Here is a 27,751-nt window from a genome sequence, read left to right on the forward strand (position 1 = left end):
TCTAAATCTTTCGAGTTTTATTTAATTTTCTCATATAAAATAATAAATATAATAAATAGTAAATATAATAAATATAATAAAATATAATAAATATAATAAATAGTAAATATAATAAATATATTATAATATAATATAATAAATATAATAATAAAATAATAAATAGCACTTTTTTAATAGAGAAATCTTGGACTTGAAGTCTAACCTGGCACTAATGGTGATACTTTTGATAGTTCCTATAGAGGTACTGTGGAATTCTATACTGATTAGTCCATGAATAATGAGGCTGGACTACACCTGAAAATATAAAATGGGAGACATTAGTTTTTTCTAATATAATCAATATCAGTAAGACTAACTCCAACTTGTTACGGATCGAGATGTTGCGTCCCGAAAGTATGAAAAAAAAGCTGTATTATGAAAGAAAATGTATTATTGTTTTTTTCAGACACTAAAAACAAAGATATAAGAAAATAAAATTGTCAAACAAGGACAGTATGAAACAGCAACTGTTTCTATTCTTCTCTACCATAAGAAAAAGTTGCAAGAAAACCCATTCACAAATGCTAAAATGAAAAATTAAATAAAGAAAAACCGAATAAAACCAGCGATAGAAACCATCAACGTGGAAAACAAAAAGTAAAAATATATGAAATCAAAACTGGAACAATATGGCAAAACAACATCTAATTTAAAAGAGTTACAATTTTTAAAGCTAGAAAAAAGTAAACGAATATCATGACACACGTCTTTTGCACTAGAAAAATATTCCTCGCTAAGGACAAGAGGTACTTAGTTTAATATCATACTAATCTAATTTGTTGGCCACACTTTTCTTGAAATCAAAATAAAGTACTTAAATAAAATATTAGTGCTAGATTTGTCGTATATATGTTTTGCATTGGCTGAGGTTCCTCTTACTATGGACATAATAAATTAAAATATACACTACAAAGGTATTCAACCCATAACGTATCGTTATTTCTTTTCGATACATCATAAACTGGTGGAGCCAAAGATTATTCAGATGCCAGTTTTATCAAAGCTAAGGAGGGGAATTTTACCCAGATAGATTTGAAAAAAATGGTTGGGCCAGGTTCATAATAAGAGAAAATATCATCTTTCTTCATATTTGTAGTAATTTGGTCTTAAACCTCTGTTTTATACGAACAGCCCAAGATAAGTTTATTTATGTAGATTATGCTCGTCTTTTTTGTTAACTCTTTGATAGGCCTTTCAGTCTCAGATTATATTAAAATGTTTAAATACCTTTTTCCAGAAAAAAAAATCTCTGAGGTGAACAAGCTCTAAATTTAAGAATTATATATATATGAGTTACACTATTGTGTAATTTAGATATGTCTGAACTTACAATGTAATAAAGAACGTAGTATTTTACTTTCTGTAAAGGATAACAGGAAGACAGAATTGAATTCATTCCAGAATTTATTTAATCAACTGAAATTGATGATTTGGTACATTCTGACTTGAAGCTTAAGAATAAAATGATCTTTATGCCTAATTTTAATGTAGATATTTCTATTGCAAATTTAAGCTTGCCATTTTTAGGAAAAGTTCTAGTAGCTAGGGGTGATCTTCGTCAGTAGTTACTTGTTCAACTCCGAAGCAACCGTATTGAAACACTTGATTTGTCAATGAAAAAAGTCATCTTCGAAAGTATCTCAAAGGCTTTTCTCTTGAAAAAAATGCATGATGATCATAAAGAGGAAGAATTTTCAAAGTACATCCTGCAACTGGGAAACAAAAATCTTCGCGAAATTGACTTATGTTAAATCGAATTACCGGAATATATGATTTCCAACTGTAATTTAATTAAGGGAGTATTTGAAAATGTCTGACAAGTCAAAATTCTTATGTAATGATTTTAGCTTCGCTCAACAAACGAGCTAGTAATATAAATACAAGAGGAATACAGGAGGAACTGACTTCACTCGTGATTTCCTTTATTCCATTAATACTGCAGATTATGATTATGAATAACTTAAGTATTTCAGAAGGGACGTGTAATAGAACCTGACTTATTGTTACTGAATTATGTGACAGAATAATTAAGGCAAATAGAACTACTAGGGAAAAAATACAAAAAGAAGTTGCCATTGCTTGAGTTCTAATTACGGTATGCGTGGCTTTTTCTAATGTTCAATGAAAATTAGCTAAAATGTTTCTACCACCTGAAAATGAAAGACGAACATATAATGCTCCTGCCACTGAAAAATATTTTTAAGAATACATGTTTATTTAATTGATTAAACGAGCAATAATAGTGTATGTATGTGTTTATTTTTCTCTAAATTGGCTACATAGTTTAAACAAAATATACAAGTATGCCAGGTTCCGATTACCAAAGCCTGGTGGTGAAGCCGTCAGGCTTTGAGTGCAATAAAAAAAATTGACATACAGTAATTTAATGGCTTTGAAAACGGTCTAGATAAACCACAAAATTGAGAAAAATCGATAAGCTCCTTGATTTGGGACAAAACAGTTATATGAGAGGATATTTTAAGCACAAAAAAAGGTCATTTCAGATTCAGAAGTGCAAAATTATACAGAATAGAAGTGCAAAAAAGAAACATAACTAAGTCTAAAATACAAAGTGTAATAAATCCATTTACAAAAAGTGTTTTCAGCAGTTTCATAATACCTGAGAAATGTAATACCTGAGTGACGTAACTTCACAAAAGATGAAAATAAACAACCTCAACCAACAAATTTGACAAGACCAATATAAGCAGCTAAGGCCAACGGAATTGAAAAATTTTTTAATTAATGATAAACAAAATTGAATAACAAAGAAATATTGCGATGAAAAGACAAGCGGTGGTGAGAATTACAACAAGTCAAAAATTAAAGAGAAGAATAAAAACTATGTGGTTACAAGATATTCGAGAAAGAAGATAAAAACAAATCCAAAATGGAAATGAAAACTAATAAATAGGCTGGCAGAAGATAAGCAACAGCGAAAATAATACTGTATCAAAAATAGAAGTAAAGAACAAAGAACTCTGCTGTAAGCAGACGTGCTAAAGCAAACATCAGAAAAAGGGAGACAGCGAGAACAGAGAAATAGGTTGTTAAAAGGTAAAAGGCATTCAGAATTAGAAGCAACAGTGAATTATTACTCATCAGAAAAGTTTTCCCAAAAGCTCCGAGATTCTTTGGGTGTATATAAAGCCTAAACGCCTTGCTTCCCATCATGATAGTATTGCTCTCTACCTTTATGTTTTGTTTTATTATTCATCAGAAAAGCTTTCTAGGAGAAAATTCAAATGAGTGATGACTATGTAGAGGTTTAATACCCCTTGGGTGGTATTTTCCCACGTGGTCAAATTAACGAACTATCACTAGAGTCTTAGGAAGCAATATTAGGCTTAAAACAGTTATTTAATTGCCCAACAACAAAAGATGAAACGGCTTTAGACGGCATAGCTACTAACATGCTCCAATTCTACAGGACACCGTCACCATGCCCCCTAGTTGGACAAAAGTTACCGCTTTACACTTGAGCTATAACCTAAAATCGAAGTCTGGGTCATATACACTACTGAAACATCTACGAGTTGACCAATAACAAGTGAATCAATGTTTGGCATTTGTAAATTGCTCACAAATAAAACCTGGGACATTATAGATTCTACACCCTTATGCTTATTAAATAGTCACTGCTTTACAAGAAAAACTTTTCGGTAATACCATTTCTACTTTCCTGAAAAGGTTAGCAAACGATTTTTTCAATTGATTACTTTAAAAAAATTTCTGAAAAAGAAGTTTTTCAAAGAAACATAAAGAGCTCCATTAAGCCGAGAATGAGCCAAAATTAGGTCAAACAGTCTTCCAAGCGTAAAAATACCGCAAAGCAATATATACATAAATAAATGAAAATGAAAATAAACAGAAATTACAATAAATAGCAGAGTCAAACTGAAAATGAGCAAATATTAATATGAGTAGGGCTGATAACCCCATTCCTTCTTAAGACTAGAACACAATTTGTGCTTTACTAAGAAAAACAACAATAACAAAAAATGACCATGGATTGTCAGTTTATTTGACATATACTGATATCTGTTCCTTAAAGATTAGATAATTTTTTATTTATGGAAGTAAGATTAGTGAAAACCTTTCAAACGTTCCTTGTTCGAACATGTAATTTTAAAGAGTAGGATGTGGTTTACTCACGTCCGTCCTTCGCTTCATACACGAATAAAATTCACATCCCCTATTTCAAGTAATGCGGCTTACCAAAATTTTTTATTTTACTAAACATTGACAATTAATATTCCTAAATCTTCGGTTATATATTGCTTTGAAATCAAAATAATTAGATAAACAAAGACCATTGCAATATGGTTACTTCATCGATATGTGTGTTCAACTTCATACCTAAGTTGATGAATGAAATTGTATTCTTGATACATTGATTGAAATCGTCGTACTCATACCTACATTGGTAGAAGGGTGTCACAGAATACATATATTACCCTCTAGGGGGTTTTAATACATCTAGCCGTCCAGAAAAAAACTTTTCCATGTATGTTTATGTGTTAATAGAACCTCCCACATACCTACGTTGGTAGAAGAGTGTCACAAGATACCTGTGTCTCCCGAAGGTCTTTATACATCTGACCGTCCATACAAACTGTTCCATATATGTTTATGCGTTAATAGAACCTCCCACATACCTACGTTAGTAGAAGAGTGTCACAAGATACCTGCGTCTCCCGAAGGTCTTAATACATCTGACCGTCCAGAAAAAACTGTTCCATGTATGTTTATGTGTTAATAGAACCTCCCACATACCTACGTTAGTAGAAGAGTGTCACAAGATACCTGCGTCTCCCGAAGGTCTTAATACATCTGACCGTCCAGAAAAAAACTTTTCCATGTATGTTTATGTGTTAATAGAACCTCCCACATACCTACGTTGGTAGAAGAGTGTCACAAGATACCTGTGTCTCCCGAAGGTCTTTATACATCTGACCGTCCATACAAACTGTTCCATATATGTTTATGCGTTAATAGAACCTCCCACATACCTACGTTAGTAGAAGAGTGTCACAAGATACCTGCGTCTCCCGAAGGTCTTAATACATCTGACCGTCCAGAAAAAACTGTTCCATGTATGTTTATGTGTTAATAGAACCTCCCACATACCTACGTTAGTAGAAGAGTGTCACAAGATACCTGCGTCTCCCGAAGGTCTTAATACATCTGACCGTCCAGAAAAAAAACTGTTCCATGTATGTTTATGTGCTATACCCTAAAATCGAAGTCTGGGTCATATACACTACTGAAACATCTACGAGTAGAAGAGTGTCACAAGGTACCTGCGTCTCCCGAAGGTCTTAATACATCTGACCGTCCAGAAAAAAACTGTTCCATGTATGTTTGTGTGTTAATAGAACCTCCCACATACCCACGTTAGTAGAAGAGTGTCACAAGATACCTAAGTCTCCCGAAGGTCTTAATACATCTGACCGTCCAGAAAAATTATTTTGCGTGTATGTGTTAATAGGATTACTCCCATAGCTACGTTGGTAGAAGGGTGTCACAGCATATTTAAGTTGCCCCCAGGGCAACTTAATATATCTAACCGTCCACAAAATATATCTTATAATATATCTATATATATAAAAATAAGTTGTCTGTCTGTCTGTCTGTGGATCAGGTGACGTCATGTTTCTGTGTTGACTGACGTCATGTTTTCGACTGACGAAATTACAGACCGGGACATCGGGACACAAATGACGACCGGGACACCGGCACATAGAGAATATAAATGACGCGGGACACTCAAAGAGAAAGCGACCGGGACACAAGGAATGTTCGATTAGCAATCACCATCAACAAAGCACCGGGACACAAATGACGACCGGGACACAGGGAGTATAAATGACGACCAGGACATAAGTAAAAAAAGCTAAAAAAAACTAAAAAAAGGTAAAAACTACAAAAAAACTAAAAAGAAAAAAAAACTAAAAACTAATAAAAAAACTAAAAAAGAAAAAAAAGAAAAAAAGGAAAAAAAATGACAAATAAAGGAGAAAAACAAAACTAAAAAAAAATAAAATAAAAAAAATAAAAAGAAAAAAGAAAAAAAACTAAAAAAACTAAAAAAAAGTAAGAACCAAAAAAAAAAAAAAAAAGAAAAAAAGGGGAAAAATACAAAAATTTATTTCATCATATACCATTTCAAAAACGAATGTATAGCCTATACAAACCGGGACACCGGGATACAAATGACGACCAGGAAACAGGGACACAACTACAACGGGGACGCCGGGGGCACAGGGGGATATATAAATGACGACGGGGACACAGGGAATGTTCGATTAGCAATCACCATCAACAAAGCTCAAAGGCAATCATTAGAATCATGAGGTATAACTAAAAAAACTAAAAAAAAGGTAAAAAACTAAAACCTAAAAAAAAGACCAATTCAAAAACAAATGTATATACAGACCGGGACACCGGGACACAAATGATGACCGGGACACCGGGGACACAGGGACACAAATACAACGGGGACGCCGGGGGGCACAGGGGGATATATAAATGACGACGGCGACACAGGAAATCGTCGATTAGCAATCACCATCAACAAAGCTCAAGAGCAATCATTAGAATCATGAGGTATAGATCTGAATACGGATTGTTTTCCCAGGGACCATTATATGTTGCATGTTCAAGAGTCGGTAAACCTGACAATCTATTTATATGCACAGACAATTGGACAGGAAAGAATGTTGTATATTCGCAAGTTTTACGTAGTTAAAAACATATATATATATATATATATATATATATATATATATATATATATATATATATATATATATATGTATGTATATATATATATATATATGTGTATATATATATATATATATATATATATATATATATATATATATATATATATATATATATATATATATATATATATATATATATATATATATATCTATATTCACAGCTTGGACATAGGGAGACAACTACAATGGCGCGTAACTAATATGGCACGTAACGACTTACGAGCGCGGGGGGGCTTGGGGGGGCGCGAAGCGCCCCCACCAACTAGGTGTTGGGGTGGCGCGAAGCGCCACCCCAACAGCTAGTATCTTATATATATCTAATATATATCTTAATATATCTAACCGTCCACAAAATAAAGAAATATTGCTTGTGTATATGTATGTGTTAATAATGTCACTCCCATACCTACGTCGGTAGAAGGGTATCACAGCATACCTACGTCATCCATAAGGATGACGTAGGTATTTTAATACATTTAACACATATAACCGTCCAGTCAATATAACCGTCCAGGAAATCATCTCCTTACTTCCTATGACAATAGCATTGCTATTTACGCTTATTTTATTATTCATCAGTGAAAGTTTTCGGGAAAGGTCCGAAATTATTTGGGTGTGCATTAAGCCCAAATGCCCTACTTCCCATTATGATAGTATTGCTCTCTACTTTTTTTTATTTATCAGTAAAAGCTTTTTGAAAAGATTTCTGGGAAAAACTTCAATTAAGTGCTGATTATGTACAAGGTAAATACCCTTCTGAGGGAATTTTCCCCACTTGGTCAAATTAATGAACTGTCGCTATAGTCTTTGGAAGCAATATTAGGTTTAAAACAGTTATTTAATTACCCAACAACAAAATATGACACAGCTTTAGACTGCACCTACGTCACCCCCAGGGTCGACGTAGGTATTTTAATACATATAGCCGTCCATTAAAAATGAGACGTTGCATGTGTCTGCATATGTTTACATCTTTTTAGTTATTATAGGTATATTTTAAATTATATGAAAATATAATTTGATACTAGTCCTTTTATCAAGTTTATTAAAGCAGAAAAAACAGAAAAAATAATTTCAAAAGAAAAAAATTCTATTAGTATTATTCTAGGTTAACCTAACTGTATCGTCACCACCAACTGAGGGATCGTGCAACCTCTTTGAGGGTATGGAGATACTTATATTGTCACCACCAGTGGAATTTCATGACAATCATCATATCTGATAACAGCAAATTAGAATGGTATGATAAACTAGTAAAAGATTGGTTTGGAGAGGTAAAGCTGATAATTTATTTAATGAAAATCAACATAGTGACTTACATTCTGATGATAACGAGGATCGGGAGTGAATTGATAAGTTTTTGAAAGAATACTTTGGAGAGGCGAATTTAATTTCCCCTAATATTTCAATAGACGTTACCCAATCTCAGCCAAGTGCATTTGAACAGCAAAGTGCATCAGAGTATGATTTTTCTTGGGCTGACCGTCTCAGTCCGAGTACTCACGAAAATATGCTGAGCAAACTTGGTAATATAACTCCGCGATCCAACCCTCTTATAGACGGTAATGTTGAAGTAGCTTAGATTGGTAGAGGTGTAGTAGAGGTAACTCCTGCAACACCCACTGTATTACCAGAGTTTTTTGCCAGACTCTGCCTTGCACAATATATATGTTTATAGGACCGCATTTGGGGATCCATTTAATACCTTGATAGTGGAAGATATAATCACAGATCTAACAAACATAGTACACTGCTTTTAAGCAAGATTCTAGAGCTTCTTGAATGGCAAATTCAAGAATGGGGTGCAAAAGATAGCAAATAAGTATCCATCTCACAAATTTTTTTTTTTTTTTAATGAAAACTCGGCTGTTGTTAATTCGCACTATGTGCAAATAGAAATTCTAACACTTTATCTGCACTTGCAGAATTTTGAGGGTGTATTTACGGACTGGGTAGACAGAGTGACAAAACTAAATAAATTTAATGAGAGGGGGGTTGGGGGCAGTGGTTTTATTTATTGAAAATTTAAATGTAGATTTTTTTTAATTAAAAAAATATTTTAAGAGGTGGTGGGGTGGGAAAGAAGGCTGTTTTAAATGAAATATTTTAATTGTTTTAAGTTTTAAGTCAGATCTAAAGGGGTGTAAAGGTGTAAAACAAAAATCTTTCGGTTTTGGGCTTCAATGTTTCAAATATGTATTCCTAATGGAGATTCACAGACCCCACGCAGTAGATGGTGTCATTATGACAAAGTTGGACAAATTGTCAGCTAATGGGGGTGGGGAGGGGTCAGACTTTCCTAAAGTACATTTCAATTGTTTAAATATTGAATAGTCGGTATCACTTACGGCAATAGAAACTTTGAGTGGGCTAATTAATATCTAAAATTTTGTTTTACCAATATGATACACGGTTTGAGGAGGGCGAGGGCAGTAGTAAACAGGGTAGGATATATCCAGTGATGGCTACGTACATTGAATATGTAAAGCACGGGGTAAGGCTTCTATAAACACCTGCTACACAACCTGATTCAATTCGACATTTTAATCAAATTACAGATATTGGTCGTCTTCTGGGTGAGGTAAAATCAAGTTGAAGGAATGCTGGCTCTTATTGTCCAAGCTTTCTTTCTATATTTTGCAGAGAAACAAAGTTAAAGCATAATATGAGACAATTTAAGAGTCATGAAACAAGGTCGCCTTAGACTGCAAGCCAAACTCATAGATGTTTACGATCCATCAAATTTAATTCTTGTCAGTGAACATGAAGCCATTGCAGTCTCTTACGCCCATGCCAAAGAGACTGGAGTATTACAATGCAATTGATAAAGTTAGTTGAAACATTGGGTGGGGAGGATTCCATGGTTGCACATGTTAAAACACAAAATACGTCAGTCTCACGGCTGCCAAACGTAAATTATCCAGTAGCTCTATCACCAGAGGACGACTTGGCCATTAAAAATCAGAAAAAGAGTTGGCTTTGTAAGAGAAATTTGTTGAGGGTAGTGGAGGAGGGATGTCAGTTTGTGACCATGACCATTTTAGCAATGCAATTGGATGTCTGAGGGAAACTAACCTTTGAATTACGATTTACACACGACACAACATCATCCCAACTCTCAGATGTAATCCAAGATTCAAAGTCGAAAAGACCTTGACTTGTTATTGGCCGGTACGAAACTTTGGAGACCGAGTAATTTTTTTTAAAAACTAGCAGTGGTTTCAATTGTAGCATGAAATGATGTTTAACACCGAGGGGGAAGGGTAGTTGGAGTATTGTAAAAGGTTTTAAGGTTTGTGCAACTAACATCCAAGCTGGTTCCACCTTTTGTAGTAGGGAAATCAACAATTTTCTTCTCATCTTTGCACAGATAATTAAGTTTAGTTCGTTTGAGTGACCTGCAATAAAAATGCCGGCATTTGGGTACTTTATATTCCCAAAGTCAAGACTTGCGTGTGGCCTGTCATGAAAACTACGACGAGAATAAGCATTCTGTCTGGGTGAATAATAAAATGAGCAAATGATTAAGTTAGTGTAAGGCCGTGGCAGGCATTTGGGATTAGTAGATATCAATATAATTTTTTTGCTATCGCCTAGACCGGGCACATGGATAAGAGTAGGAGAGAGGCAATCCTTTGTGAAAATTAAATAAAAAAGACAAGTTTTTTTTTAACTGAAAGTAAGGAGTGACATTAAACTTTAAAACGAACAGAAATTACTCCGTGTATGAAAGGGGCTGTTCCTCCCTCAGCGTCCCCCTCTTTCGTTAAAGATTTACTCTTTCTCTCAATTCTACTTTATTAAGCAGTAAATAACTTTAGCGTAAAGAGCGGGACGTTGAGGGAGGAATAGTCCCTTTCATACACGGAGTAATTTCTGTTCGTTTTATTTTTAATGTCGCTCCTTACTTTCAGTTAAAAAAAAACTTATTTTTTTAATTTAATTTCTGAACGTTTTTGAATTAATGCATGTTTTGAGTTTGGCTCTCCGCAAACGAATAATTAAACGAAATTTGCGTATTAATTTTTTTTGTTTGCTAGTTGGCTTTCTTTTGGTTTTGATCAGATGATTTTGAGAAAAGGAGTGGGAGAGGAGGCCTAGTTGCCCACCAATTTCTCGGTTACTTAAAAAGGCAATTAAAATTTTTAATTTTTAATGAACGTTTTTATTAGTAAAAAAATACATTACTTACAAGTTAACTTATGTTACGAACTTTTATATTCGTATAGTTTTATTATGTATATCAGGGGGTTTTCCCCCTCGTTAAAACCTCACTCTTTACACAAAAACTTTAATTTTGTCCCAATTCTTTAAGATTGACCCCTGAATCACAAAGGCTGTAGAATAAATAGTTGAAATTACTAAAAATGCTTTAGCGCAAAGAGCGAGCTATTTAGGAAGAGATGGACTCCCCTTATGCGTAATAATCCCTGTTCGTTTTATTTTTTAATGCTGGTCCTTACTTTCAGTTGAAAAAAACTTTTTCATATTTATTTTTTCATTGTTTTTTTTTAAATAATGCTAGAAAATCCTGCTCCCCCTTCATAGAATTTCTCTTCTCCCATGAAAAAATTCTCCAAGAGAAGATCCTCCCACGTAGCCCCCTCCCCTCAACCCCCCTCCAACCAAAAATCATCCTGAAATGGTCTGTACACTTCCAAATAATCGTTACTGTATGTAAACGCTGGTCAAAGTTTGTAACTTGCATTCCCTCCCCTGGGGACTGTGGAGGAGTAAGTGAGCCCCAAAGACATAGTTATTATGTTTTTCGACTATGCTGAACAAAATGGCTATCTCAAAATTTTGATTCGCTGGCTTTGGGAAAAAATGAGCGTGGGAGGGGGCCTAGGTGCCCTCCAATTTTTTGGTCACTTAAAAAAGGCCACTAGAGCTTTTAATTTTCGTTAGAATGAGCCCTCTCACGACATTCTAGGACCACTTGGTCGATCCGATCACCCCTGGGAAAAAAAACAAACAAACAAATAAACACGCACCGTCATCGGTCTTCTGGCAAAAAATACCAAGTTACGCATTTTTGTAGATAAGAGCTTGAAACTTCTATAGGGTTCTCTGATACGCTAAGTGCGATGGTGTGATTTTCGTTAAGATTGTTTGACTTTTAGGGGTTGTTTCCCCTTTTTTCCAAAACAAGGCAAATTTTCTCAGGCTCGTAACTTTTGATGAGTAATTCTAAATTTGACGAAACTTACATATGATTTCTCTTTTCATTATATTTAAATCAGCATAAAAATCCGATTCTTTTGATATATCTATTGATTTCAAAACTCCATTTTTTAGAGTTTTGTTCACTATTTAGCCGGGTCGCTCCTTACTACAGTTCGTTATGACGAACTGTTTGATCATTACTTATTCTTCTTTTTCCCCAGTGGGTGGTCAACCGGGCGAAGCTTTATAAACTCTTGAAAACCAATCATTTTAAGGTGGTCTGGATTTTGAGTCTGCACTTCAATAAGCGCAATTATATCAATATGGTTCAATTTAGCTGTTGCTTCTAACTCAAATAACATTACAAAATTCAAATTCTCGGTGTTCGTAAGGAGAAACAGGGGGAAATGATAACGTTATTTTTTTTTACCAAACTCTATAACAACAGTTTTCGTCAAAAAAGCTTTATTCGGAGATAACTTTGGGGGGGGGGTGTAAGTACTAAAGTTAATGCTGGTAGTGGGGAGAACATCACCTAAAATGTAATATTTTCATTTGAGTTATTGTAGGAAGGTTTGTCGTAAGGCTCAAGCTCGCCATCCTGGACCAATAGACCACTAAACCTGTTTTGATGTGGGAGGGGAACAGGTTCAGTTTTAAAAGTTTGGGGTAAATTGAGAAAGCCAGGGGTTAAAGTTTCCTGGTTTTCAAACGATTCAATGTTCAAGCTATGGGATGGAGCGGATAAATTTTGGGGCAGATTATTTTTTACATGATGATTTTCGCATGTAGGTGGTACTTTCAGACTGGAGTTGCACTGGTAGGGTAGCCATGGGGTAGAAAGTGCAAAGGATGGGGGAGAGGTTTCCTGGTGATCCGGGAAGAAGCCAAATTGAGAGTGTTCCTTATAGGGGGGGGGGGATATAAGGCAAAATGATTCTGAGAGAGGGAAGCACGATGGAGGGTGTCAGAGTGGTGAGGGGTCGGGTTTATCTCGGCAAACAACGGGTGGTGTCCAGAACCAATCGATAACTTCTTGGACGCACGAAGAGGAACGAAGTCGAAGGAAACTGGAGTTTTTGGAGGAACTTGAGTGAGGGGGGATGGTTTGAACCGGGTAAAGTGATGTTGGTGGTTGGGTTGACTTGACACGCGGTATTACCGTGGCAGAAGCTTTTTTCGAGGAATGGATTCCTTGGGTATATTGCTCTGCATCGGGTATGCATGAGGATAAGACTGAAAGTCGAATGGAACACAAGCTAGCGGAGAATAGGGTCGTGGATACTTTCGGCACCACCCTAAAAAAGGTTGGGTTTTAAACCTACCCTTCACTCCTGATGACACATGAGTAAAATTACGCGACTTATCAATACAAGGTAAAACAGAACAAAGGTCACCATGATTAAAAATGCACCTATCAGACTAAAAAATTCACGAAATATAATGACGTGAAATATGTAAAAACTTGCATTGCTTGCGAAAATTGCAGAAACCACGATTAGAATGATTACAGATCACATTTTCTTTTCTGAATATTTTTACATTAACTTTCCTTTGATCCTACTCTTTCAAAAAATTTGCAAACACTTCGTGGTAGCCTAACGAACTGTAAAAAGGAGCGACCCGGCTCAATAGAAACCGAAACTCTAAGAAAAGGAGTTTTGATACCAATAGTTACATCAAAAGAATCAAATTTTAATGCTGATTTTAAATAGATAAATTTCATCAAGTTTAGTAGTAACCATCAAAAGTCTGAGAAAATTTGTCTTATTTTAGAAAATAGGGAGAAACATCCTCTAAAAGTCATAAAATATTAACAAAAATTACACCATCAGATTCAACGTATCAGTGAACCCTACTGTAGAAGTTTCAAGCTTCTATAAAAAAAATGTGGAATTTGGTATTTTTTGCTAGAAGACAAATCACGGGTGAGTGTTTATTTGTTTTGTTTTTTTTTTCCTAGGGGTGATCGTATCGACTCATTTGTCCTAGAATGTCACGAGAGGGCTGATTCTGGCGGAAATTGAAATTTCTAGTGCTCTTTTTAAATGACCAAAAAATTGAAGGGAACCTAGTCCCCCTCCCACGTGCATTTTCTCCCAAAGTCACCGGGTCAAAATTTTGAGATAACCATTCTGTTCAGCTTAGTTGAAAATCTAATAAATATGTCTTTGGGGATGACTTATCTCCCCCCAGTCCCAAGGAGAGGGGCTGCAAATTACAGCTTTGACCATTGTTTACATATTGCAATTGTTAATTATGAAGTGTACAGACGTTTTCGGGGGGACTTCTTTGCGTTGGGGTTGGGATGGGTCGCGGGAGTAGGTTACGTCGGAGGATCTTTCCACGGAGGATTTTTTCGTAAGGGAAGAGAATTTCCATGAAGGGGGCGCATGACTTTTTAGCATTATTAAAAAAAAAACAATGAGAAAATATTTTTTTTCAACTGGAAGTAATGAGCAGCATTCAAACTTAAAACGAACATAAAATATTACCTATATAAGGGATTTGTCTCATCCACAATACCTTGCTCTTTACGCTAAAGTATTTTTAGTAATTTCAACTATTTATTCTAAGGCCTTTGTGATTCAGGGGTCCTTCTCAAAGCTTTGGGACAAAATACAAGCTTTAATGTAAAGAACAAGGTTTTGACGAGGGGGCGAACCCCCTCATATACGTAATAAAAATACACAAATATAGAAATTCGTGATATAATTCGTAAGCTACGTATGTTTATTATTAACAAAAACGTTCTTAAAAAATTGAAAAATCTAGTTGCATTCCAAAATCGGAGGGCAGCTAGGCCTCCTCCCCAACCCCTTTTTCTGTCAAAATCGTCCGATCGAAAATATGAGAAAGCCATTTAGCCAAAAAAATATTGATGTATAAATTCCGTTTTAATTATGCATGTGCGGTGAGCCAAAATCAATACATGCATAAATTAGAAAAGTTCAGAAATTAAATAAAAAAAAAAACGAGTTTTTTAAACTGCAAGTAAGGAGCAGCATTAAAACTTAAAACGAACCGAAATTATTCCGTATATTAAAAGTGGTTGTCCCCTTCTCAACGCCTCACTTTTTACGCGAAAGTTTTATACTCTTTTAAACAGTAGAGCTGAGGGAAAGAGTCGAACTTTAGCGTAAAGAGACAAATACAACGTAGAGACAATAGGGAAAATTTCAAGACAGTGGAAATTATTTCTGTAGATATTTCGGCCCTATGTCCAAGGGCCGTCTTCAGCACAATACAAGAATAAGAGAGAAACTATATATATATATATATATATAAAAGAACCTACATCAAATTGTGAGGATTAAAACTGAATAATTAAAAACACTTTTTAAAACTTTTTTTAAAAATAGCCCTAGCATCCTTACTTCAACGAAGTTTAACCAGGACTGGCGAAAAGAATGAAATGAGAATATAAGCTCATTCAAAATGAAGAGAATAAAATGATTAGATGCAATTTCTTAAAGATAATCTTGCTTGTTTAGCAGCCTGTCTCAAAGGCCTTTTCGTAGTTGGATCAGTACTATTATAAATCGGTTTAGTAAAATATTTTGTTAGATCATTTTTAATTAAATTTGAGTATAAAGAATTTAGTGAGTATTCCCCCAAGTCCCTGTTCAAAGAAATATTATTATTTATTTTGAGATTAATTTCGATTGATTCTCGAACCACCTGTTTTAATCCCAAATCATTACTAATGAGTGAAGAGTTTTCAAAAAGTATCATGTGGGACGGATTATTAAATATATGCCAACCTAAAGCAGAATCAAAGGAGTTGTTGGGACTATTTGAAATTAAGGCCTTGTCTATGTCATTTTTATGCTGTTTTAACCTTTTGTCTAGATTCTGATGGGTCCTGCCGACATAGTATTTTCCGCAATCACATGGTATTTGATAGACCCCTCTTTGGCGAGTAACTGGGGTCTTATCTTTACCCGAATTTAAGAAATTGATGATTTTAAAATTATTAGCAAAAACTACGTACAGATTATTTTTTGTGCAAATATTTTTCACTTTTGTTGTGATCTTTGGGATATACGGAAGATAGACAATATTTAAGGGCTTATCAGTAGCCTCACATTGTGAAGTATCTTCTTCGATTTTACAAGAATGTCTTTTTACTCTACGGTTAATTATTTTATCAAACAGTTCGTGGTAACGAACTGTAGTAAGGAGCGATCCTGCTCAATAGTAACCAAAACTCTAAAAATTGAATTTTGATATCAATAGCTACATCAAAAGAATCGCATTTAATGCTGATTTTAAATATATAAGTTTCATCAAGTTTAGTCTTAGTCATCAAAAGTTACGAGCCTGAGAAAATTTGCCTTATTTAGGAAAATAGGGGGAAACACGCCCTAAGAGTCGTAGGATCTTAACGAAAATGACACCATCAGATTCAGCGTATCAGAGAACCCTACTGTAGAAGTTTCAAGCTCCTATCTACAAAAATGTGGAATTTTGCATTTTTTGCCAGAAGACAATCACGGGTGCGTGTTTATTTGTTTGTTTTTTTTTTTGTTTTTTTTTGTTTGTTTTTTTTCAGGTGTCATCGTATCGACCAAGTGGTCCTAGAATGTCACAAGAGGGCTCATTCTAACGTAAATGAAAAGTTCTAGTGCCCTTTTTAAGTGACCAAAAAAATTGGAGGGCATCTAGGCCCCCTCCCACGCTAATTTTTTTCCCAAAGTCAACGGATCAAAATTTTGAGATATCCATTTTGTTTAGCATAGTCGAAAATCATAATAACTATGTTTTTGGGGATGACTTACTCCCCCACAGTCCCTGGGGATGGGGTTGCAAGTTACAAACTTCAACCAGTGTTTACATATAATAATGGTCATTGGGAAGTGTACAGACGTTTTCAGGGGGATTTTTTTTTGGTTTTGGGGGTAGGGTTGAGGGAGGAGGTTATGTGGGAGGATCTTTCCTTGGAGAAATATGCCATGGGGGAAAAAATTCAATGAAAAGGTCGCAGGACGAATCTGGTCACGTTAGGAAAAAACGTCAAATTAAGAGCTTAATATACAATGCTGGGTGTTCGGAGCCTCTCTATTATGGAGTATAATTTGAAAATAACACAACTATACGAGCGATAAAACATATATACCACAGCCATAACTCAACTAACGAAAGAACTGCTAAGAGATAACACAACTATAAAGCGAAAACAGGTGAAAACTAACGGGAAAATAAACGAACTAAGAGGTGGAAGGGGCCCAGAGAAAAAATATAATCCTTTTTCAATTTTGAGCCTAACTTCCGCAAAGGAGTAATAATGTCAGAAGCCCCGAAATACCGAATTATTTTCTTTTCAAACAGTTCGTGGTAAGGAACTGTAGTAAGGGGCGACCCGGCTCAATAGTAAACGAAACTCTAAAAAACGGAATTTTGATGCTAAAAGATACATCAAAAGAATCGAATTTTTACGCTGATTCTAAATATATAAATTTCAATTAATTTAGTCTTTGTCATCAAAAGTTACGAGCCTGAGAAAATTTGCCCTATTTTGGAAAAAAGGGGGAAACATCCCCTAAAAGTCATAGAATCTTAACGAAAATCACACTATCGCATTCGGTATATCAGAGAACTCTATAGCAAAAATTTCAAGCTCCTATCTAAAAAATGTGGAATTTTGTATTTTTTGCCAGAAGACAAATCACGGGTGCGTGTTTATTTGTTTGTTTGTTTTTTTTTTTGTTTTTTTCCCAGGGGTCATCTTATCGACCAAGTGGTCCTAGAATGTCGCGAGAGGGCTCATTCTAACGGAAATGAAAAGTTCTAGTGCCCTTTTTAAGTGACCAAAAAATTGGAAGGTAAATAGGCCCCCTCCCATGCTCGTTTTTCCAAAAGTCAACAGATTAAAATTTTAAGATAGCCATTTTGTACAGCATAGTCGAAAACCATAATAACTATGTCTTTGGGAATGACTTACTCCCCCACAATCCCTGAGGAGGGGCTGCAAGTTACAAACTTTGACCAGTGTTTACATATAGTAATGGTTATTGGGAAGTGTACATACGTTTTCATGGGGATTTTTTGGTTTGGGGGTGGGGTTGATGGGAGAGGGCTTTGTGGGAGGATCTTTCCTTTGAGGAATATGTCATGGGGGAAGAAAAATTCAATGAAAAGGGCGCAGGATTTTCTAGCATTACTATAAAAAAAACAATGAAAAAAAATATATGAAAACGTTTTTTCAAATGAAAGTAAGGAATGGCATTGAAATTTAAAACGAACAGAGATTATTACGCATATGAGGGGTTCTAAAAATACTTTAGCATAAAGAGCGAGGTATTTAGGAGGAGATAAATACCTCGCTCTTTATGCTAAAATATGTTTAGTGATTTCAACTGTTTATTCTACGGCCTTTTTGATTCAGGGGTCATTCTTAAAGAATTGGGACAAAATTTACGATTTAGTGTAAAGAGCGAGGTATTAACGAGGGTACAAACCCCCTCGTACACATAATAAAAATATAAGAATATAAAAGTTTGTTATGTAAGTTAATTCTTAAGTTACGTATATTTTTTACTAATAAAAACGTTCGTTGAATATTAAAAGTTTTAGTAGCCTTTTTAAGTAACCGAAAAATTGGAGGGCAGCTAGGCCTCCTTCCCCACCCCTTATTTCTCAAAATCGTCTGATCAAAACTAATTTAGCCAAAAAAAAATTAATATACTAATTTCATTTCAATGATTTATGTGCGGAGAGCCAAAATCAAACATGCATTAATTCAAAAACGTTCAGAAATTAAATAAAAAAAACTAGTTTTTTAAACTGAAAGTAAGGAGCGACATTAAAACTTAAAACGAACAGAAATTACTCTGTATATGAAATGGGTTGTCCCCTCCGCAATCCCTCGCTCTTTACGCTAAAGTTTTTAATTGTTTTAAAAAGTAGAATTGTGGCAAAGAGTCAAACTTTAGCGTAAAGAGCGAGGGATTGCGGAGGGGACAATCCATTTCATATACGGAGTAATTTCTGTTCGTTTTAAGTTTTAATGTCGCTCCTTACTTTCAGTTAAAAAACTAGTTTTTTTTTTATTTAATTGACAAAAGGAATGGGGTATCCATTGCCAAAAAGAATATCTCTGATAAATTTTATTTCTGCATTTGTTTGTTATTGTTTGTATTTGTTTGTTATGGAAAGGCAGTGTGGTCTTCGTCGCTATTTTAGCGTAAAGAGCCAGGTGTTGAGAAGGGGTCAACCCGTTTTATATACAGAATAATTTTTGTTCGTTTTAAGTTTTAATGTCACTTCTTACTTACAGTTTAAAAACTTGTTTTGTTTTTTTATTCAATTAAAAAGAATAGCTGTATCATCGTCTGACAATGGTTTGTAATAATCTTGCTAATCTTTACAGCATTTTTTTCATTATTACATGATAATTTATGCAACAAACCGGAAGTCACCGAATCATTCGCGAACTCAAAAGGACTTCATTCTGTATCCACACTACAAGTAGGAATTTGTAATTTCTGTTAGAATATTTCGCAATTACTGCTGGAGTTACTGAACTTTGACAGTTGACCTCCTAGTCTAGAAGTAATTGCTTCTTGTTTTTTAAGTCTTCTTGTAATTTGGTGAATTTTGATTTAAGGGTCACTCGATTGTTTTGTAAAGTTAAAAATTCATTTTTCATAACAAGGCGATGGGAATTATGGAAGTTGATATCCTCACTTAGTTTTTTTAATTACCAGATCACATTCATAGAGTATATCGTTACCCTATTTTTGGTAATTAAATAATACGTCAACTTGTTTTTTCAAATCTTCTATGGCTGCTTCATGGTTTAAATTCTTCTCTAACTGTGAGTTGTATTGTATTTTACTCGAAGGTCAGCAAGTTGTTCGACAAACTTAACAGAGTCAGCACAAGAGGGGACTTGGGAAGCTTGTATTTTTTATGGTTTTGGGGTTGTTGATTTTGTGACAGACTTGGGGGTGGAGCTAAGAGCCATGGGTTAAAGGAAGTTTGTGTTAAAAGGTGGTTCAGGATCATTATTCAGAAAATGGGGGAACTGGCAGTTTAAACATAACAATTTACCACATTTTTTTTCTCTCCTCAATTGAAATACCTACGCACTTAGGATGCAACCACTTCTGACACCAACTGCATTGCACCGTTCTACTAGCGGAACTAAGTCTTCATCATGTGAATTTCATGGGCCTTGACATAATATTAAAACAAAAATAATCCAGATTACAAAGCTCGGAACTGGTCAATAACTGAATTATAAAAGATTCAAAACGGGTTTTAAACTTTACCCAGCATAGTTGTTTGCAGGTTAAATACAAGAAACATACGCTTCTATAGACCACAAAATTCAAGGCACCTTAGGTACCACCAACCGTGGGGCGTGGGGTAAAGGTCATATAGGAAACAAATACAACGTAGAAACAATAGGGAAAGTTTTTTCAAGACAATGGAAATTATTTATGTAGATATTTCGGCCCTATGTCCAAGGGCCGTCTTCAGCACAATACAATACTATATATATATATAAAAGAACTTACATCAAATTGTGAGAATTAAAATTGAATATAAAAACACTTATTAAAACAATTTTTTTTTTTAAATATAGCCCTAGCATCCTTACTTCAGCGAAGTTCAACCAGGACTGGCGAAAAGAATGAAATGAAGAAATATAAACTCATTCAAACTAAAGAGAATAAAATGATTAGATGCAATTTCTTAAAGCTAATCTTGCTTGTTTAGCAGCCTGTCTCAAAGGCCTTTTCGTAGTTGGTTCAGTACTGTTATAAATTGGTTTAGTAAAATATTTTGTTAGATCATTTTTAATTAAATTTGAGTATAAAGAATTTAGTGAGTATTCCCTGTTCAAAGAAATATTTTTATTTATTTTGAGATTAATTTCAATTGATTCTCGAACCACCTGTTTTATTCCCAAATCATTACTAATGAGTGAAGAGTTTTCAAAAAGTATCATGTGGGACGGATTATTAAATATATGCCAACCTAGAGCAGAATCAAAGGAATTGTTGGAACCATTTGAAATTAAGGCCTTGTCTATGTCATTTTTATGCTGTTTTAACCTTTTGTCTAGATTCTGATGGGTCCTGCCGACATAGTATTTTCCGCAATCACAGGGTATTTGATAGACCCCTCTTAGTGTGGTCTTCGTCGCTATTTTTGGTCATATAGGATTCCCAAAAAAGCTATCAGCGGCATCTGAAGAAGATGTTGAAACAAACTGAGAGTTCACTAGGCAATTGGATTTGAAAATGGAACTTGATGAGTAAGTCGAGGAATTGAAATTCGTTTTTGGTGAAGGTAAGTAATATACGACCTCAGTTAAACATTAAGTCACGTTCAAGTTTATCCCAATTCTCAAAGCATCTTAAAAGCTGACATCCTATGGCCCTGATGTCCAGGATATTTATGGATGCCCGAAATTTAGGTAGATTTTGACTAAATATGTTTTCCGAAGAATTTTACAATACATTTTTTCAATTTTCGTGTGCTATAATTAGTTAAAAGATTAAGAATATTAGCTAATTGCAAACATCTAAAGTGTTATATAAAATATACGATCTATACTACAAAATACATGTGCATTATAACTACTTCTTATATTATGGTAAATTTAATTGTTGTAATTTATAATGGAATTTAGATATAAATAATTATTTAAATTTCGTACTTGGGGCTGCGGTATACCATTGTCTGTTCCCTCCTGTTGTATATTGAATTCCGGATAAAACGCTTGCATTAGACGACATTATTGGCGATGCTTCTGTTGTCATGTTTAATAATAGTGTAGTAGCCTCTGTGGTTAATGTTGTAGTTGTTGTTTTTGTTGTCGTTGCTGTTGTTGTTGGCCTTGTAGGCTCTGGTGGTAAGCCACCCTTTGGGGTTGTCGGCTTTGATGGGGGTGTTCCAACCACAACTGCACTTATCCAGAAAATAGGGACAACTAAAAGAATTACAATAAAAAGTTTTCTCATTCTAACATCGTGACAGAATTTATCAAGATTCGGTTGAACACGTGTAGGTGCCAAAATTGGGCCCCTTAGGTTCTTTACTACCACCTAAACCCTATAATGTATTTCTACCAACTATCTACCATATTAATCATGTAATTTGTCTTTTTGTGCCTTTTTCATACCCTTACCTCTGTATTAAAAGTCCTGAGTACATGTGTACCTGAAAGGTTTTTTTTTTTTGCCTTTCTTCATCTTATGTTCCGGTTCCTTTTGGTTTTATACGGTTTCTTTTTACTGTAAAGGAAACCGGTTTTCCTTGTGTTCCCGTTTCCTTTTAATGTAGAGTAAGCTGTGATAAACTAACTGCAATCCAACAGACATTGGCTTAGCATTAAACACGTTGTAACTCAAATTTGAACAAACTAACTTCATAAAGATCATAAAATAGATATATAAATTCAAAAGCATAAATATTATAGTTTTGTAAATAAAACAATACATAGATTAACTGACTTCCATCGAAAACTATGCCTCTACAAGGCAACCTCTACAGGGCTAATAACCAATTACCATGAGTTTCCTCGACGTTTTAAACATCCTAGCATTTTTTCAGATATCATCTAAAGAGTTTTGTTTTTTCTTTTACAATCCTCTGATATTGGACTAAATCAATTGTTTTAGTAAAAATTGTGAGTAAAATAAATGAATAATATATATTTAGTAAATAATATATAAATTTAGTTTATAATATATAATACAGTCTATATATAAAACATAATACAGTAATATAGTTATTATGATATAGAAAAACAATAAAAAGTAATAAATAAATTATGGAATATAAAATAAAATAAATAAATCACAAGAATTAAGTAAGTTGATTTCGGAGAAACTATCTTTAAACTTCTGACCAAGTGGGCCAAACAAAATGTCTGGAAAAAAAAGTCCAATAGCCGTCCATTTTCCTTTTTGAAAATTATAGCGCGTTACCTCTACATCCTTTAAAATATGCACTGAAGTGTCCTCCTCACTCCTCGATTTTTTCAAAATTTCAAGCAGAGAGACAAAGCTAGGGAAGACCACTGAAACAACACATTGTATTTCCTGTCAGGTTGATTGGTAAGAAGATTTCTCTGCAGAGAAACTGTTAGAACAAAAGTAAAGAACCACATTCAATCCTGGCCCTAGTAGATATAAAGTCCTATCATAATTCAATCTTTGGTAGGTGAAAATATAAAAAAAGAAAAATATATTTAAAAAATCAAACACAGATGAAAATATGTAGTCAAAACATAAGTAAAGATGAATATACTGGACGGGGTGAACAGATCGAACGTACGATCAACAGAAATTAAATTTAGTTAAACCAAAATTTAATTGGAATAACCACAAAAAGGACTAAGGGTGCCACGCCATAGGCCTTATGGAAGTTAGAGCCTTACCGATTTCTGCTAACTAAAAAAAATTTATTTCAAATATTACTTATCCTATAGCTATAACATTGGATCATCATAGGAAACAGAAATTAACAAGAATTAATATCATTATTCATTATAAAACCAATCGAATTTCAACAGTTTTTCGGTTCATCGTTATTGTTATAATGATTTTTCTTTTTTTATGTATTTGTGAAAAAAAAAATTAAAAATACACTGTTTTTCATAATAATCAAATGAAACCCATGGACAGAGGTAAATTGTTAATCTCTTCTGTAAGCCTATATAGGCTCTGAGGTATTATTCCTTTGCGATAATAATTCTTTTTGTTTATTTTATCAAACAGTTTGTGGTAAAGAGCTATAGGTAAGGACCGACAAGGCTCAATAGTAACCTAAAATCTAAGAAAAAGGGTCTTGATAACAATAGATGCATCAATGATCTCCCTCCCGATATTCTGTAATAATTGTTCTGGTAGGACCCCCCCCCCCTTGGAAAAAAACACCCATCAATTATATTTCTTCTGGTAAAACATTGGAAAATTCCTCATTTTCGTATATAGTGGCTTGAAACCTCTTCAGTAGGGCTCTCTAATATGCTGAATCTGATGGTGTGATCTTCGTTAAAATTACTTGAAATTTTTAGGGTATATCTCCCCATTTTCAGAAATTGAGCATATTTCCTCAAGCTCGTTATTTTTAATATGTAATGTTAATTAATGATTTTTTGTATATTGAATCATCATCGAATTTAATTCTTTTGATGGCAGCTACCCCTTACGCTCCGTTTTTTTTTTACAAAGTCATCCCGATTAAAATTTTGAGAAACCTGTTGCGTTCAACATAGCTGAATAACTCAATAATTATGGCTTTAGGAACGACATGACCCCCAACCCCCCAGTCCCTTGGGGAAGAACTGTAAGTTATCAAATCGACCAATTGTTTACGTCTATTATTTTCCAGTGAGGAGAGCAGTGTACGGAGGGAGTTTTACAGGGGATTAATTTACGTGGGAGGAACTTTCGACGGAAGAGTTTTCCATGAGGGGAGGGAATTATTCATGAAGAGGGGGCTTGAAGTATCAGAATATTTTGAAAAACGATCAGTAATTAAATGAAAAAATCAGCTGAAAATATGAAGTAACATCAAAACTCAAAACAGCCAGAGATTATTCCGTATATGAAGGGGTTTCTCCCCTCTAAAATATCTTGCTCTTTACGCTAAAGTTTGACAGTTGTCCTAATTTCTGTAGGACGACTTCTGAAAAAAAAGAGTTTTTTCATTGATAGAATTAGTGTTACAAGCTTATTGAAATTGCTAACAAAAAAAAAAATTAGCGTGAAGAGCAAGGCAGGGAAGACAATCCCTTCGTTTACGGGTGTTCGTAAATATGTAGTAAAGATGAAAATCCTGGAGCTGGTGAATAGATTGAACGTAAGACCAACAGAAATTAAAATTAGTAATTTAGTTAAACCTGTTAAAGCTTTACTGATTTTTTGCTAACTAAAAAAAAAATTATTTCAAATAATATTTTTCTTGTAGCTATAACATTGGATCATCATAGGAAACAGAAACTATTAAGAATTAATATCATTATTCATTATATAACCAATTGACTTTCAACAGTTTTTTGGTTCATCATTATTGTTATAATAATTTTTACTTTTTTATGTCTTTGTGAAAGAAAACCATAATATTAAAAATACACTATTTTTTATAATAATCAAATAAGACTCGGGCCGTACGATTTGTATGGGCAGAGCTACATTATTGACCTTATCTGTAAGTCTATTTAAGCCCTGTGATGTTATTCCTTTGTGATAATAATTCTTTAGGTTATTTTATCAAACAGTTTTTGGTAAAGAGATGTAAGTAAGGTCCGACAAGGCTCAATAGTCACCTAAAATCTAAGAAACAGAGTGTTGATAACAATAGATGCATCAATGATCTACCTCTCGATCTTCTGGAATAATTGTTTTGATTGGACCCCTCCCCTCTGGAAAAAAAAACACGCATCAGTGATCTTTCTTTTGGCAAAACATTGGAAAATTCCTCATTTTGTATATAGGGGCTTGAAACCTCTTCAGTAGGGCTCTCTAATATGCTGAATCCGATGGTGTTATTTTCGTTAAAATTACTTGAAGTTTTTGGGCTATATCTCCCCATTTTCTAAAATTGAGCAAATTTTCTCAGGATCATAATTTTTAATGTGTAATGTTTAACTTAATAAATTTTTGTATATTGAATCATCATCAAATTCAATTTTTTTGATGGCAGCTACCCCCTACGCTCCGTTTTTTTTTTACAAAGTCATCCGATTAAAGTTTTGATAAACCTGGTTTGTTCAGCATAGCTGAAAAATTCAATAACTGTACCTTAAGGAACAACATGACCAGTAACATTAAAACTCAAAATAGCTAGAGATTATTCCGTATATGAAAGGGTTTCTCCCCTCTACAATATCTTGGTCTTTACCCTAAAGTTTAACAGTTGTCCTAATTTCTTTAGAGCGACTTCTGAAAAGCAAGATTTATTTTGATTGATTTAATTAGAATTACAAGCTTATTGAAATGGCTCAGAAAAAAAAACTTAGCGTGAAGAGCAAGATGGCAATGACAACCCCTTCATTTACGGTTGTTGATTTTGAGTTTTAATGTTGCTCCTAACTTTCAGTTGTAAAATCCTTTTTTTATTTAATGGCCAATAAAAACACACAATTTTAAATACTAATGAGTTTCAGTGAAGTAAAAATGATACTAAATCCCTTAGAAGGTTGTGAGAGTCACGGCCCTATTATTATTGGCTTAAATATCTGTTGCCAATAGGTATTATACGGTTTTTATTAGGTTCGGCTTTTTCTAAAAAGGATTCTTTCATCAATAGCAGTATCTCTTATAATTATATTTGAAAAAATTGAATTTTTTTTTTTTTTAAGAAGACATCAGAAAAACCAGTTTTTCAAAGAGGAATATACAACTATATTTAACAAACAAAGCGAATAAAAATAGTCAGTTGTAGGAAGCATCTGAAGTGGTTGCATTTGCAGTGAATCCTAAGCGACCTTTTTACTTAAATGGTTTGAACATGCCCCTGCCATGATTTTTTTTTATATGTAGCATAAAAGATTAAAATCACTTCCCTACCGGTAGAGAGCTAAGAAGTCAAAGGTAGAGGATCACAACCACTACCAGGGAGCAGGGGGGGGGGGTCGGCGAATAATTTTGAAACTTTCTTTTTCAGCCAGTTTAAATGGAATTTTTTTTATTTTCCATCTGCACAGAAGGCTTCATACATATTTTTTTTCCTTGGACTAACTATCTCACCTGCATGAATGAGGAACTTTAGCAGATAAACACTATGTTGGAAGAAATTGCCTATAATATAATGGAAGCGATGGCTTCACGAATGATATTCTAACATTTCTAAGAAATATTTGATAGACAAAATTTTTTCAAGAATAAACATCATTCTAATAACATTTTTCTCTTGAATATCAAACTTAAACATAAAATGGGATTTGAAAGAGAAAGAAAAACCATATTAGATTTAAAATCCAATGCCTTTTAATTTTATTTCTACTTTTTTTTGACAATTTCTGAAGCATACCTTTTTACTGTTTATTTTTATCTGGGTTCTACCGTTTCTTTGCTATCCGTTTCATTATTCGCATGGGTACAATTTCTAAAAACACAATAATCGTCACTTGGAGAAACGATAGGGAGACGTAAAGAAAAAAAGTTTACAAAAATAAGAAATGTTAAAAGAAAAAAGAACATGAAGGATGGATGGTAAAATCAGAACGACCTGAAGTGAAAAGTAAAGTGGAAAAAAAAGTATATTGACAAAGAGGGGAAAATCTAAACAATTCACTAAAATAAGATATTGAGGGTAATTGTTAGGTTAAATATATGGCCAACTTTAAGAAAATAATACAACTACACTATAATTATGGCCTTTAACATTTTCAATCAGTGAAACATATGAATTATAGCCATTACATCAACATAATTATCCGTTGCACGCGAGTTTAAATACAAAGAATAATAACCTTCACAAAATATTAAAATAAAAGTTACCGACAAAGAAGAAAGTAAAAACGTAGGGTGAGATAAGTTGATAGTAAAGGTTGAAGAGATCAAGACGATCTGGATTAATAGGTCCAAAGAAACGATCCAAGGGGTCCAAAGAAGTTGTATTCCCGAAGGTTAAATCATTCGTTACGGCCTCAGTTGTAACAGTTGTTATGGCTTGTGTTGGTACGTTTGCTAGTAAATCCTCCATAACTAAACTAATTGTACACTTTGCCTCTATATATGAACTAATATAAATCTCTTAGCACTATCCCAAGCATGTTTTACAACAGGCAA

At 34.1% G+C, this 27,751-nt stretch overlaps 1 protein-coding gene across 1 annotated transcript; it reads right to left on the reverse strand.

Moving 5' to 3' along the window:
• Positions 1-27,726, reverse strand: LOC136027830 (uncharacterized). Its single transcript, XM_065705249.1, has 3 exons — positions 27,461-27,726; positions 21,667-21,939; positions 1-294 (listed from the first exon to the last, which is right to left on the reverse strand). Exons 1-3 carry the CDS (start codon positions 27,663-27,665, stop codon positions 209-211), a joined length of 564 nt encoding a protein of 187 aa, XP_065561321.1. The 5' UTR covers positions 27,666-27,726; the 3' UTR covers positions 1-208.
• Between the last annotated feature and the right edge of the window lie 25 nt (positions 27,727-27,751).

Source organism: Artemia franciscana, chromosome 6 (assembly GCF_032884065.1).
Source record: "Artemia franciscana chromosome 6, ASM3288406v1, whole genome shotgun sequence".
Taxonomy (NCBI): domain Eukaryota; kingdom Metazoa; phylum Arthropoda; class Branchiopoda; order Anostraca; family Artemiidae; genus Artemia; species Artemia franciscana.

Bases quoted from the DNA above. Each gene is read 5' to 3' on its own strand.
- LOC136027830 (XM_065705249.1), bottom strand. From the start codon at position 27,665: ATGGAGGATTTACTAGCAAACGTACCAACACAAGCCATAACAACTGTT. The intron at 21,940-27,460 runs GTAACTTTTATT...TAATTCTTTTAG, and splicing joins TTTTACTTTCTTCTTTGTCG to TTGTCCCTATTTTCTGGATA. The intron at 295-21,666 runs GTACGAAATTTA...TTATATTTTCAG, and splicing joins ATGGTATACCGCAGCCCCAA to GTGTAGTCCAGCCTCATTAT.